Here is a 15,367-nt window from a genome sequence, read left to right as displayed (position 1 = left end):
GTGTAAACTCTCATCTGCTTATTGAGTCTCATAACTATCGTCATTAAGTATAATTATTACAAAAATTGAAACACATTCTTTAAAGAGGTTAGACAGACTATTAAGAACCTCAACATCTTCATTATTTGAAATTTCAACAAAAATGTCATCGTCAAAATGTCTTGGTCTCATGTTTATATAAATATTAAATACTCTTTGATCTATGTTACACTTTTTACTCACCATTTGAATTAATTTCTCAAATATCATATGCTCTAGAATTTTAATCAATTTTTTATTACTTTTAATAAATTTTATTACGTTATCACTCATTTCTATCCATTTTCCCTTGTATTTAATTGAAGTCTATTCTACTATTTAGATTAATCCTACAATGAAAAACATAATCCATATAAATAACATGATCAAAAATACTATTTAAAAATTTATGTTATATTATTTTATTATTAAATTGAAGTTTTGTGATTTTATTTCTATTGCACAATTACACTTATTTCAAAATTTTATTACATATTATAACTATAATATACTTTGATTAATTTTATACTAATTTTTGAAAAGATCATTTTACCCCTATATTATTAAATATCATTTTACCTTCAAATATTATCTAATATCTCTAGCACTCTTCATTATAAAATATCATTTTACCCCTAAATATCTTTTAATATCTCTAATACCCTTTATCGTAAAATATCATTATATCCCTTACTATTATAATCACAAAATACCCCTTATAATTTTTTATCTTTTTTTACACACAATTCTAATTTATTATATAAACCCCATATATAATTACATTATCAATAAAAGAAATAATGATTTAAATTATAATACGTATAAACACCTTAATATCACAAATTTGTTTCTTTTCGTTCAAAATCATAATCACAAACTTTTTTCTCTCTGAAAATCTCTCTTAAATAATGAATAAATTTATATATATTAATAGAGAAAAAAAGAGATATGATTTATATAAAATAAACAAATGATAGTTTCCATATTTTTTAGTTATCTAGGATATTTTTGTTTAACTCACAAAATTATAGATAAATTTATTTATTACCAAGGAAATATAGGTAATTTAATTAGTTTTTCCAATAATAATATGAGAAAAATAATATTCATATTTTTTTACATTTGCTGAAAAAACCCCTATAATCCCAAAAATTTATCTTCACAGTCACCAATATTAAATCTCTAACAATCTAATGCAATTACCTTCAAAACTTCTCATACGCATGTCTACAGAAGGTTAATCTAATTTCTTCTCTCATCTCCACCGTTACCAGAAAGGAAGCCCCATGGAGTGTTTTTGGTTTTTTTTTTTTTTGGGTTTTTGAATGGGGGTATTGTGTTAGTGGTGTGAGATAAATTTCGAATCAGAAGAGGGAAGAGCTCAAAGAGCAAAATTATTGCCCTATCAAACGGAGACTAGATGGAGAATTGAAATTCGAGGATACAAGGGTTTATGAATTTGAAAGTATTTTTAATAATAAAAATAGTTTATCATAACCTCTAAAAAGAGAAATTTGATATAATTTCTCAGTATTCTACATTTCACTTTAAATGGATTTCGGCATTTAGGTTTATTCACCGAATGGGATCTCAACTTGTTTAACTGGATATCCTTTCTTTCATGCTTTCAACTTCATCTGCGTGAATTCTGCGCATTGCAAATATCAAATTGCTGGTACGAGCAATACTTTTCATTGCATTTTAAACTTTCGCTTAATTTGCTTTCTACAACAGTAACTTTATTTAATATTTTGCTTCTCTGCTGTATTTCTTTGTCTCGATTCATTCAAGTAACTATCCAACCCATAAGGTTGTTTAGCAGTGTTTCATTTTTCCTTTGTTAACTTTGTTTTTCATATTCATTTTGTTTCATTTATGAACTTTAATGATTGTTATTAGTTGTGTTAAATTTTGCAATTAGTGATAGAGATGAATTTCTAATGCTTAAGGGTGAATTTAACTGATTCAGCTGTAATGGGTTTGCAGAATTTGTTGATTTGAACAATTATGGATCGTCTCAATGGTTCTGCACGTCTCATGATAGTTTCAGATCTTGACTCAACAATGGTAATTAACTTTTTTTTTATAGGCTCGTTACTTCTTGTTGTAATACTGGAGAAAATTTGATCGACATTGTGGGTTCTTGTTTTTGTTTCAGGCGGATCATGATGATCAGGAGAACATTTCGCTTCTTAGGTTTAACGCATTGTGGGAATCTTGTTACCGTCATGATTCTCTGTTAGTTTTCTCAACTGGAAGGTCGCCTACAATCTATCAACAGTTGAGGAAAGAGAAGCCCTTGTTGACTCCTGATATAATTGTAATGTCTGTGGGAACTGAGATTGCATATGGCGAATCGATGGTATGGGATGGTGAGTGGGAGCAGCAAATGAATCACAAGTGGGACAGGGGCATAGTCTTGGAGGAAACATCCAAATTTCATGAACTTGTTCCTCAGGTTGGTATCTACCCGAATTGTCAATGTATGCTGATATATAAGAGAGTTTTAGTCTGAATGGCCCTTACTTGCCAGAGCGCAACCACATTCCCAATCATGAACACTAGAGCACTTGATCAACTTGAATCGATATTATATAAGCAACTTACATGTTTATATAGATAAAAGTCTTACTATAGTTCTGTTGTAGTATCAAAGAGAGGTGTTTTAACCATAGGCAAACTTAAGCTTTTATAATTAATTGATGCCTTTACAGTTTCAATATTGAGAACTTCTGTGAGTATTAGGAGGTGAAAGAATGTGACTTTATATATCAACTAAGCTGGTGTACTTATGTGCTTATTATATTCCAAGAGTATGCTTTCATGGTTTATTGCAGTCAGAAACAGAGCAACGGCCTCACAAAGTCAGCTTCTTTATAGAAAATTCTAAGGCTTCTGCAGTAATGAAAGCTCTGTCAGAACGCCTGGAAAAGCGTGGGGTAAATTGCCTCCCCTGATGTTTTTATTACTGCAATATCATTGTCAATTTATAGTCAAAGCATTATTTGCATGCCCAAGCATGTGCAGGAATTGCACCTTATATTTTGTGCTTTTATAATATAGCCATCTTATACTCTTCAACATCATAAATACCTTGTTATGTTCTTTTATTTTTTTTGGCCAGTTAGATGTGAAAATTATTTTTAGCAGTGGGACAGCTTTGGATGTATTACCAAAAGGTGCTGGCAAGGGACAGGCTCTTGCATATTTGCTGAAGAAATTTAGAATTGACGAGAAAATGCCCGTTAATACTCTTGTCTGTGGTGACTCTGGAAATGATGCAGAACTCTTCAGCATTCCTGAAGTATATGGTGTGATGGTCTGTATCTTGTAAGCTTCTCTCTGTTAACATAATTCTTATTAAGCATCATCATCATCAGTTTACTGCTACTGGCGCCTTGAATATGCAGGTCAGCAATGCACAAGAAGAATTGTTGCAGTGGTATGAAGAAAATGCAAAGGACAATCCCAACATAATTCATGCAACTGAGAGATGTGCTGCTGGAATTATACAAGCCATTGGAAATTTTAGTCTCGGCCCTAATGTATCTCCAAGAGATATAAGAGATTTCGAGAAATGCAAAGTGGACATTTTTAGTCCTGGTCATCAAGTTGTGAAGTTTTATTTGTTTTATGAGAGATGGCGACGTGCAGAAGTAGAGAAATCTGACCACTATATGCAGAAATTAAGACTGGCCTTTGTAAGTTTTGTTTCCTTATTTTTCTTATAAAACCCTTGTGTTGTTTTGAAATTTATATAAAATTGCACTTATTAGGTATTTCAATACAGAAAGAATCGTGAGTTCCAGAGAGCTGTTTTCAATTTTTTGGTCATTGGAACAAGTTTGACTCCTGTTATCATCTAGGTTTGAGACTTAGTGGACTAGGGGAATGGTATATGTAACCTGAACTGAGCTGTGAAAATCAATGGGCTGTATTAGTTCTCTTGATTTGACAAAATACAGTGGAAATAGGATGAAACAGGATCGTTGTAGTTGATCCTGACCAAATAGGTTAATTTGGATCAGATTTTTTATTTTTTATGTTATATTTTTGTTGTTTTTCTTGCACAGACCTGTCTAGGTAGTTTAGTAAGGGAACCTGTTAGCACTTTGACAGAGTTAGTGAGCATGAAAGATGGGAGGTCCATTGAGCATACATGTGTTCTGAAGTTAAGACTGGATGAAAAAATATTGCATAGAAAAATATGTGATTCTCCAAATGGGATATAATGATTGTTGAGGGCCTTGAATAATGAAATGAACAGCCATTTAAATGTTTAGATAAGTCCCACCAATTGGAGGCAATGATAAGGCAGCTTGACCTGCCATGGAAGACAAGCTGGTTGCATTACTAAGTTCACTCATGCTTTTCCATAAACTAGAATCAGTGATCGATCACTAGTTCCTGAGAGGGCATGATCACCTCTGACCCTAAGAAGGGATAAGGATAGACTCAGGCAGAATATTCCTAAATAAAAGTAATGGTTCAAGCCCACCAAGCCATAACTCTCCTTAGCTAACACTGGTATGAACGCTCAAGTTAAACCTCTCTGAATTCTAGCGCAGACTAATTTAAGATTCTAATGCAACTTCATGATTAATCACATCCATCTGGTAATTAATTCTTGAATACCAATCAAATTGGCTTCCACCACAGCAATGATGACACTACACTTGTCCCTATTTAGTCACTGGTATATCATTCTCATATTCATGTTTATAAGTCCTATGGTAGTGAATTTTAATCACTGGGGATCTATCAATAGGTATTTAATCAATGGGATTAGGATGTAGAGCTATGTCATATTTAATCATTATGGATAAAATGATTATTTAGGGCGTTGAATAATGAAATGAAGATCCATTCAAAATGTTTAAATAAGTCCCATCTATTCGAGGCAATTATTAGTTAGCTTGACCAGCCATGGAAGACAAGTTGTTTGCATAACTAAGTTCACTCATGCTTTCTAGGATGGATCTGTAAACTAGAATCAGTGATCGATCACTAGTTTCTGAGAGGGTGTGATCCCCTCTGACCCTAAGAAGGGACAAGGATAGACTCAGGCATTATATTCCTAAATAAAGTCATGGTTTAAGTCCACCAAGCCATAACTCTCCTTAGCTAACTGTGGTCTAAACTTTAAAGTTAGAACTCTCTAAATTTTACCACAGAGACTAACTTAAGATTCTAACACAACTTCTTGATTAATCGTATCCATCTGGTAATTAATTCTTGAATACCAATCAAATTGGCTTCCACCACTATAATGATGACACTACAGTTGCCCCTATTAGTCACTGGTATATCATTCTCAGATTCATGTTTAGAAGTCCTATGGTATTGATTGTTAATCACTAGGGATCTATTAGTAGATATTTAATCAATGGGATTAGCATGTAGAGCTATGTCATATGATTATGGTTTATAAAGATTTAACAATTTTGATTTCTGACTGTGCTGACACTGGACTTTTGCATTGCATATTTACTTCATTTCGGACCTTTTTACGTACTTGCTCCTCACCCAATGATGGCTTCTTTTGCTTCCCCTTGTTGTGACTGCGTGAGTGCACTTTTGTAATTAGGATTCTATCAGACCTGAAAATTGATCACTTTACAGCATGATAGGACTTGAAGTTTGGGAAGGCTTTAGTTACCTTGTAAATTTTTTGATAGTGCATCTTCTGCCAACCTTGATGAAGTTACTTTCATTTTGGCCAAAGACCCGCATTTGTTAAATTTAGTATAAAATTGTTACATTTTTCTTCCTCAGGATTCAACTGGCATTTTTGTCCATCCCTCTGGAATTGAGCGATCATTGCATCTATCCATAGATGTGATGGCAGGATTGTATGGAGATAAGCAAGGAAAGCAATATCGAATATGGGTGGATCGAGTTTCTTCAGCACAGATTGGTTCAGATGTATGGCTTATTAAGTTTGACAAGTGGGAGTTAACTGGTGAGAGCTGTGTGGTCTTATATATTGGCTTATTATAGCATATGCTTTTGAGATCCCTGTACTTTACCGAACTTCTATTGTGTAGTCTACTCTTTAAATGTAATTGATAAACCGGGCTTTTTGTGACCTATGTTTGTCCTGTTTTACTTGATTCGATGTAAAATTGAACAAATTTCTGTTTGGATGAGTTTAACCAAATTGAGGGGACTTGTCTCAGTAAATCACTTGCTTCACCATGCTCTGCTACAAACACTAAAATCTCAGAATTTCCAGTTTGTGTCCCTGCATTTAGTTTTTGCTTTAGCTTTTCTGAGTACTGAAGAACATTTTTTCTAATTCAATGGTGACTGATATTTAACTAGGCATACTTCTTTAATTAAGATAAACCTTCCTACAGCTTCTTCTCTGGAGATGGTGATTTTGTATCTTGATTCCAACTGGCGGTCATAAATCTCTTCACTTTTTTTGTTTTTTAAGTTTCAACGTCAGACTTAGTAAATCATTATTTTCTCCACTAATCGATTTGTATTTTCTCATTATGTATGTGGAATAAGTTGATAATAAAATTTATATCTTGTTTAGCATTTGACAAAGTTGAGACTGAAATGAAACTTTGATATGCTACAATGCCTGTAAATAGAGACCATCTTGATCATGATAAAAGCCTAGTTCTAAATTTGAAGTGACTACTTTTCTGATCATTTTGCATCTTTTTGATTCACTGTTTGTGCATGATAAGTATAGTTATGAATTGGATCTCTGGTCCGGAGTAGGCATGCACACGTTCATGCAAATTGCTATGTCAAGCACTTAGATCTCTGAAATTTAATGAAATCAGTTAGCCTGTCATGTGATTATTATAGAAGTAATGCTACATATGCTAGATAGTGTCCCTATTTTTTCATGTCAAGAGAGGTGTCATCTTACAGGGTATTATCATATCATTTACCACATCAATTTATTGTCTTTGCATTTGTGCTAGTTAGCTGGTCACTTAGGACAGAAACTTTGGTTTATTGATTGGAATGTGTGGAATTATGTTATCATAAAATATATATTAGTTTTAAATACTTCAAATCTTTCCTTTTAACATTGAAGTTGCAAATGTTCTTGTAGGAGAGGAGCGACAATGCTGTTTAACGACAGTCTTACTGAATTCAAAGGTATTTCTGAAAATTAGTTAACTTTTATTCCTTTGATTTAATTTCCTCATAAGTTGCCACATGATGGTGCTTCCAGAGATACATAATTTATTCATTTGAGTGTGTTATCATGGATTTGGCAGGCCATGGTACTGGATGGATTTACATGGATGCATATGCATCAGACTTGGCTGGAGGGTTCAGGACCAGAAGACCAAACTACCTGGGTTCTTTAGTTTTCCAACTATAGCGCCACTGTATTTGTGAATGAAAGCACCTGGTAGCACAAGGTTATCCCCTCCAGTAATTTTATCAGAAAACAAATAATATAAACATCAAGTGTAAACATATGATGTGGAAAGTTATTATCAGGTGCAAAATGATAGGAAATAATTCTCAGATGCGATCATCCTGAAATGTTAAATGCGCAGGCCAATGGTGAACTTTTGATTGCTGATTTTGTGTGAATCAAAGGTTAGCATCTGGTCACTAACTTTGATTTTAGAGGATTTAATGTTAGTATCCAATCGCTCACTTTATAAGTTTAAAATCCGCATGAGAGATTCATTAGTATATAATCAATCTTCAGAGATTCTAAAGCTTTTAATTAATGCGGGGACTATTAAGTGAACTCTGGTTGCCATAATGTAAAATAATAAATTAGTGACCTTTCACATTTAGGCTGCCTTAGAACTTTAGGATGTTTGCACTTGGATATTTACCTTATTCTAAACACAAAATTTTGTTTTCACTATTTTTCATCTTGAATTGACTACAGTAAGCATAATTTTCTCTTTATACCAAACTTGTTTCTTAATGGTTTATAGTGGCATGCAAAACCAAGTTTAATATGTTTTGCCAGAAAAAAATTTTGAATGCGATAAGACTATAGAAGAAATGACCGTGTATAAAGTGATTAATTAGGAATGTTACCTCAAAGTCTCTTTTTAAGAAATGGAAGGTAAGAGCAGAAGTGAGGAGCAGAAACCAGAAAATCTGATGAGGGAAGATGCAAAAAGAAGCAAGACCACCCAAAAATGCAGGTGTATAAAATATAAGCATCCCAGTTCTACTAGAAAGTTTGACTGACTTCTTTCAGGGCAGATTTCCCAGAACTATTAACATTCCAGAACCTTGAATACTTCAGGTGTGTTCCCATGACTTCTAAGATCGCCATGAATGTTGACGTGTCCTCTAAACGAACAAGAATTGTTTAACAAGACACATTCATCCTTGTGAAGTGTGACAGGAGAACCTTTGATGCGTGAAAAAACAAATGAAAAATTTTAGGCAAAATGTCATCCCTTGATTTCAGGCGTCTATTTCAATTGTTACATGAATCATAGTGAATCACAATTTCATTCATAAAGAAGCCATTGAAGATCTGACTTAAATGTATAATGTTAATCCTGATAATGTTGCCTTTATAGAGCAAGAGGTTGGAAGTGTTGATGATGTCTCCCCTCTTCAGCAAAAAATTACAACTGAAATACAGAAAATAGGATAATGAATTATGTTAGAAATAACATAAATTCCTTTAGGTTGATAAAGTTATAAATCGACGATATAACTACATGTAAGATGTATTATTTTAATCGTGAGTAATATTATATATATAATTTTTGTGTATAAATAATGACGTGTGATTATGTGATTTGATATTTTTAAAACCTCGAATATATTAATTTAGACATCTAAGATATATAACTTCCTTTTACATTATTTTTAATAAAAGTACATATATATGGGATATTAATACAACTACCTTTTATTTGATTAAATAAACAATTCATGTTTAGGGTAGGTTATGAAAAAAATATTATATATTATAATCAACTGTTTGAATTATTTGGCCAATTATCAAATGTCGAGGTGTCAAATAGGTTAGGTTAAAGAATTTCTATATAACTCACATCGATTTATGATAGAAAAAAAAAGTCATATTAAACCTATAAGATTGATGAATTATGTTTAAGCTATACGATAAGGTCTAAAAGATAATTCAATATAACCCACAAAAAATTAAAAAATTATACTTAAAAAAATAATTACAAGTTTAAAAATATTTAATAAATTATAATTTAGTAAACCTACTCACAAAAGCACACGCACCGGCTCACAAACCTACATTTAAGAAAATTAGAACATCAAAAGTCATCGAAAGGGCATCCAATAAAAGACAAACAAAAAAAAAATAGTTAATTTCTTATTGTGTGCAAAATTACAACATCAAAAGTCATTGGAAAGACATTCAACGAATTCATTATCTATATTTTATCGTATCATAAGATAAAATATAATATATATTATATAATATTATTAATTATAATTTAAATTATAATTAAAATTAGATTAAATTATTTTTTTAATTTAATTTAAAATTTAAAATAATTTAATTTAATTTGAAAATTTTTTAACTACGTTTTTTAATTCAGTTTGAAAAATCTTTTAAATCACATCAGACTACAAAGGTAGGTTTATGCATTCGAAAGTATTTTTTTATAATAAAATAGTTTATAGAAATTGGCATTGATGGAAACATAAAAGTAATTTTTAATGATGACCTCCAAAAAGAGAAATTTAACATAATTTCGCAAATAAAATGGATTTTGGCATTTGATTTGTTCATCAAATGAATTCTCAACTGGAAATTATTTCCTTCAAGCTTTCAACTTCACCTGCATAAATTCTGTGCCTTTCAAATATCAAATCGCTGGTACGAAAAGCAAAACTTTTCATTACATTTTTAACTTTCGTTTAATTTGCTTTCTACAACAGTAACTTAATATTTAGTTGTCTCCATCAAGTATCATTCAAGCAACTGTCCAGGGCATAAGGATCTTTCATAACGTGTTACTTTTACTTTGTTGACTCTGTTTTTCATATTCATTTTGTTTTATTTATGAACTTGAATGGTTCTTATTAATTGTGTTAAATTGTGCGATTTATGATTGAGACAATTTTTTGAATGCTTAGGGGTCTGAATTTATTTGATTCAACTGCCATGGGTTTGCAGAATTTGTTGATTTGAACAATTATGGATCGTCTCAATGGTTCTGCACGTCTCATGATAGTTTCGGACCTTGACTCAACATTGGTAATTAACAGTTTTTTTTTTTTTTTAATAGGCTCATTACTTGTAGTAATCCAGGAGTAAATTTCACCGGCATTGTGGGTTTTTCTTTCAGGTGGATCATGATGATCAGGAGAACATTTCCCTTCTTAGCTTTAACGCGCTGTGGGAATCTTGTTACCGCCATGATTCTCTGTTAGTTTTCTCAACTGGAAGGTCACCTACAAGTTATCAAAAGTTGAGGAAAGAGAAGCCCTTATTGACTCCTGATATAATTATAATGTCTCTGGGAACTGAGATTGCATATGGCAAATCGATGGTATGGGATGATGAGTGGGAGCAGCATCTGAATCACAAGTGAGACAGGGACATAGTCTTGGAGGAAACATCCAAATTTCATGAACTTGTTCCTAAGGTTGGTTTCTACCTGAATTGTCAACTTAAGTTAATATATAACAAGAGTATAAATCCCTTGCTTGCCAGAGCTCAACCACATTACCAATCGCAAACACAAATTATATAACTTAATCAATGCAAAGAGGGAGACTGGGGCACTAAACAACTTGGACGACTTGAATTAATATTATATAAGTAACTTATACATTTATACAGATAGAAGTCTTACAAAAGCTCTGGCATAGAATCAAAGAGAGGTGTTTTAACTATAAGAACACTTAAGCTTTTACAATTTATTTATGGCTTTGCAGTTTCAGTATTGAGAACTTCTATGAGTATTAAGAGGTGAAAGAATATGACTTTATATATCAACTAAGCTGGTGTACTTATGTGCATATCATATTCCAAGAGTTTGGACTTTCATGGTTTTTGCAGTCAGAAACAAAGCAACGACCTCACATGATCAGCTTCTTTATTGAAAAGTCTAAGGCCTCTGCAACAATGAAAGCTCTGTCAGAACGCCTGGAAAAACGTGGGGTAAATTGCCTCTCCTGATGTTTCTACAATTTAAAGTCAAAGCATTATTTGCATGCTGAAGCATGTTCAGGAATTGCACCTTATATTTTGTGCTTTTATAATATATAGTCTTATACTGTTCAACTTAATAAATACCTTGTTTATGTTAAATATTTTTTTGGCCAGTTAGATGTGAAAATTGTTTTTAGCAGCGGGAAATTTTTTGACGTATTACCAAAAGGTGCTGGCAAGGGACAGGCTCTTGCATATTTGCTGAAGAAGTTTAGAATTGACGGGAAAATGCCTGTTAATACTCTTGTCTGTGGTGACTCTGGAAATGATGCAGAAGTCTATAGCCTTCCTGAAGTATATGGTGTGATGGTATGTCTCTTGCAGGCTTCTCTTTTTTCACGTAATTCTTATTGTGCATCATCATCAGCATGCTGCTGCTGGTGCCTTGAATGTGCAGGTCAGCAATGCAAAAGAAGAATTGTTGCAGTGGTATGAACAAAATGCAAACAACAATCCCAATATAATTCATGCAACTGAGAGATGTGCTGCTGGAATTATACAAGCCATTGGAAATTTTGGTCTCGGCCCAAATGTATCTCCAAGAGATATAAGAAATTTTCAAAAATACAAAGTGGATATTTTTAGTCCTGGTCATCAGATTGTGAAGTTTTATTTGTTTTATGAGAGATGGCGACATGCAGAAGTTCAGAAATCGGACCATTATATGCAGAAATTAAGATTGATCTTTGTAAGTTTTTTTATTTTTCCTTGTGAAACTCCTATGTTATTTGGATATTTATAATCAAATTGCAATTATTAGGTATTGCAATACAGGAAAAGTCTTTAGTCTTAGAGGGCAGTTTTCAATTTTTGGTCATTGGAAGAATTTTGACTTCTGTTGTCATCTAGGTTGAAGCTTAGCAGACGAGGGGAATGGTATTCATAACCTGAACTGAGCTGTGAAAATCAATGGGCTGTATTAGTTCTATTGATTTGACAAAATAAGTGAAAAAGATAAAGCAGGATCCATGTAGTTGATCCTAACCAAATAGATTAATTTGGATCAGAGTATTTATTTATTTATTTATTTTTGTTGTTTTTCTTGCACACACCTGTCTAGGTAGTTAGTAAAGAACCCGTTAACACTTTGACAGGGTTGGTGACTATGAAAGAAGAGAGGGCCATTGAGCATAAATTTGTTCTGAAGTAAGATTGGATGAAAATATATTGTATGGAGAAATATGCGATTCTCCAAATGGGATAAAATAATTATTGAGGGACTTGAATAATAAATTGAAGAGCCATTTAAAATGTTTAGATGAATCCCACCAATTAGAGGTAACGATAAGGTGGCCTGACCAGCCATGTAATACACAATAAGTTCACTCATGCTTTCTAGGATGGATTTGTAAGCTAGAATCAGTGATTGATCACCAGTTGCTGAGAGGGCATGATCACCCGTTGCTGAGAGCGCATGATCACCCCTGACCTAAACTGACCTAAGCAGGGATAAGGGTAGACGTAGGTATAATATTCCTAAATAAAAGTCTTGATTCAAGTCCACCAAGCCATAACTCTCATCAGCTAACTGTGGTCTGAACTCTCAAGGTAAAACTCTTTGAATTCTAACACAGAGACTAATTTAAGATTCTAACAAATTCCATGATTAATCACATTTATCTGCTAATAAATACTTGAATACCAATCAAATTGGCTTCCACCACTAAAATGATGACACTACAATTGTCCCTATGTAGTCGCTGGTATATCATTCTTATTTTCATGTTTAGAAGTCCTACGGTAGATGAATGTTAATCATTAGGGATCTATCAGTAGATATTTAATCAATGGGATTAGCATGTAGAGCTATGTCATATGATTATGATTTATAAAGATTTAACAATAGTGATTCCTGACTATGGTGATTCTGGATCTTTTTACAATGCATTTTTAATTTAAGAGTTCTGGACCTGAGAAAGCTGATCACTTTACAGCATCATATGACTTTAAGTTTGGGAAGGCTTATGTTACCTTGTAACTTTTTAGATAGTGCATCTTCTACCAACCTTGCAGAAATTAGTTTCATTTTGTCCAAGTATCAGTGTTTGATATGTTTAGTATGATATATTTACATTTTTTCCCTCAGGATTCAGTTGGCATTTTTGTCCATCCCTCTGGAATTGAGCAATCATTGCATCAATCCATAGATGTGATGGCAAGATTGTATGGAGATAAGCAAGGAAAGCAATATCGAGTATGGGTGGATCGAGTTTCTTTGACACAGATTGGTTCAGATGCATGGCTTGTTAAGTTTGATAAGTGGGAGTTATCTGGTGAGAGTTGCGTGGTCTTATATATTAGCTTATTATAGCATATGCTTTTGGGATCCATGTCCTTTATTGATCTTTTATTGTGTAGTCTACTCTTTAAATGTAAATGATAAATGGGGCTTTGTGCGGCCTGTGTTTGTCCTGTTTTACTTGATTCCACATAGAATTGAACCAATTTCTGTTTGGATGAGTTTAACCAAATTATGGGGAATTGTCTCAATAAATCAGTTTGTTGGCTTCACCATGCTCTGCTATAAATGCTAAAATCTCAGAATTTCCGGTTTGTGTCACTGCATTTAGTGTTAGCTTTAGCTTTTCTGAGTACTGAACCTTTTTTTTATCTTTTAATTCAATGGTGAGAGAGATTTAACTAGGCATACTTTTTTATTTAAGATAAACCTTCCTACTACTTCTCTGGAGATGGTAATTTTGTAATCTTAATTCTAATGGCAATCATAAATCCTTTCACATTATTTGTTTTTTAAGTTGCAACTTCAGGCTTAGTAAATCTTCATTTTCTCCACTACTCTATTTGTATTTTCTCATTGTGATTGTGGACTAAGTTTATAATAAAATTTGTATCTCATTTGGCATTTGAGAAAGTTGAGACTGAAATGAAACTTTGATACCCTACAATGCCTGTAAATCGAGACCATCTTGATCACAATATCAGCTTAGTTGTTCTAAATCTGAAGGTAACGACCTTTCTGATAATTATGCATCTTTTTGATTTGCTATTTGTGCTAAATAACTGTAGTTAATATTTGAAGCTTTGCTCTGGAGTAGGCATGCATATGTTCATGCAAATTGCTTTGTCAAGAACTTAGATCTATGAACTTTAATGAAAGCAGTTAACCTGTCGTGATTATTTTAGAATATGCTACACATGCTAAATAGTATCCCTATTTTTTCATCTCAAGAGAGGTGTCATCTTACAGTGTATTACCATATTATTTAACACATCAATTTATCGTCTTTGCATTGTGCTAGTTAGCTGGTCACTTAGGACAGAAATTTTGGATGGAAATTTTGGTTTATTGCCCGGACTGTGTGGAAGTATGTTATCATAAATTATATATTAGTTTAAAATAGTTCAAATCTTTCCTTTTAACATTGAAGTTGTAAATGTTCTTGTAGGAGTGGAGCGGCATTGCTGTCTAACGACAGTCTTACTGAATTCAAAGGTATTTCTGAAAATTAGTTCCTTTTATTCCTTTGGATGTAATTTCCTCATAAATTTCCACATGATGGTGCTTCCAGAGATACATTATTTGTTGAAGTGTGTTATCATGGATTTGGCAGGCCATGGAACCGAATGGATTCACGTGGATGCATATGCATCAGACTTGGCTGGAGGGTTCAGGACCAGAAGACCAAACCACCTGGGTTCTCTAATTAACCAATTAGGTAAACATTTAATTTTCCGGACATGACATATTATAAAAAGCATATTCCAGTTCTCTTTTCTTTCTTTCCTTTCTTTACTCCTCTTTGCCGGGCAAGATTCTCATCTTAGTCCTCTTCACCCCCTATCTGCATCCTTGTTACCTTCGAAAACTATGACTTAAGCCTTTGTGTAAGCATAATCGCACACTATTGGAATTTAGGACCAAAAATTGCAGAAGTTTCAGAATGAAACAAGTTACTATATTGTGAAGTTCTAGTAAATTTAGTTGCTTCTCAATAACTCATTCAGTTTATGTAAGCTGGATTATCTGTCTGAAAAACTCCTGGTGTTAAATATGTGTTGGTTTAAATGGGTTTCAGTAAATAATGCTTTTATTGATTTATCCCCCATATATATTGAAAATTTTGATCCTTGGCAGTCTTTTCCAGTTTAATGCAGCTAGAATTTTCCTAGATTTCTATGAAGTAAATTTCAGCTCTCTTTCACAGCTGGGGTTCTATCATATCTCTT

At 32.9% G+C, this 15,367-nt stretch overlaps 1 protein-coding gene and 1 pseudogene across 2 annotated transcripts; both read left to right on the top strand.

Annotated features, from left to right (window-relative positions):
- Window positions 1–1,227: 1,227 nt before the first annotated feature.
- Window positions 1,228–7,523, top strand: LOC123192306 (sucrose-phosphatase 2-like). 2 transcript variants are annotated; one of them, XM_044604802.1, is made up of 9 exons: window positions 1,228–1,693; window positions 2,005–2,085; window positions 2,177–2,476; window positions 2,856–2,957; window positions 3,143–3,337; window positions 3,429–3,719; window positions 5,794–5,980; window positions 7,097–7,143; window positions 7,266–7,523. In XM_044604802.1, exons 2-9 carry the CDS (start codon window positions 2,026–2,028, stop codon window positions 7,356–7,358), a joined length of 1,275 nt encoding a protein of 424 aa, XP_044460737.1. In that variant the 5' UTR covers window positions 1,228–1,693; window positions 2,005–2,025; the 3' UTR covers window positions 7,359–7,523. The 2 variants fall into 2 exon arrangements, with proteins under 2 accessions (XP_044460737.1, XP_044460738.1); XM_044604803.1 differs by lacking the exon at window positions 1,228–1,693 and adding an exon at window positions 1,810–1,828.
- A 2,520-nt stretch (window positions 7,524–10,043) lies between these two features.
- On the top strand, window positions 10,044–15,290 carry LOC123192307 (annotated as a pseudogene).
- Window positions 15,291–15,367: the final 77 nt, after the last annotated feature.

The sequence above is a fragment of the Mangifera indica genome, chromosome 12, assembly GCF_011075055.1.
Source record: "Mangifera indica cultivar Alphonso chromosome 12, CATAS_Mindica_2.1, whole genome shotgun sequence".
Classification (NCBI taxonomy): domain Eukaryota; kingdom Viridiplantae; phylum Streptophyta; class Magnoliopsida; order Sapindales; family Anacardiaceae; genus Mangifera; species Mangifera indica.
The sequence above is the reverse complement of the archived record's forward strand: the minus strand, read 5'-3'. Positions and strand labels throughout refer to the sequence as shown.

Bases quoted from the DNA above. Each gene is read 5' to 3' on its own strand.
- LOC123192306 (XM_044604802.1), top strand. From the start codon at position 2,026: ATGGATCGTCTCAATGGTTCTGCACGTCTCATGATAGTTTCAGATCTT. The intron at 3,338-3,428 runs GTCTGTATCTTG...TTGAATATGCAG, and splicing joins CTGAAGTATATGGTGTGATG to GTCAGCAATGCACAAGAAGA. The intron at 3,720-5,793 runs GTAAGTTTTGTT...TTTCTTCCTCAG, and splicing joins AGAAATTAAGACTGGCCTTT to GATTCAACTGGCATTTTTGT.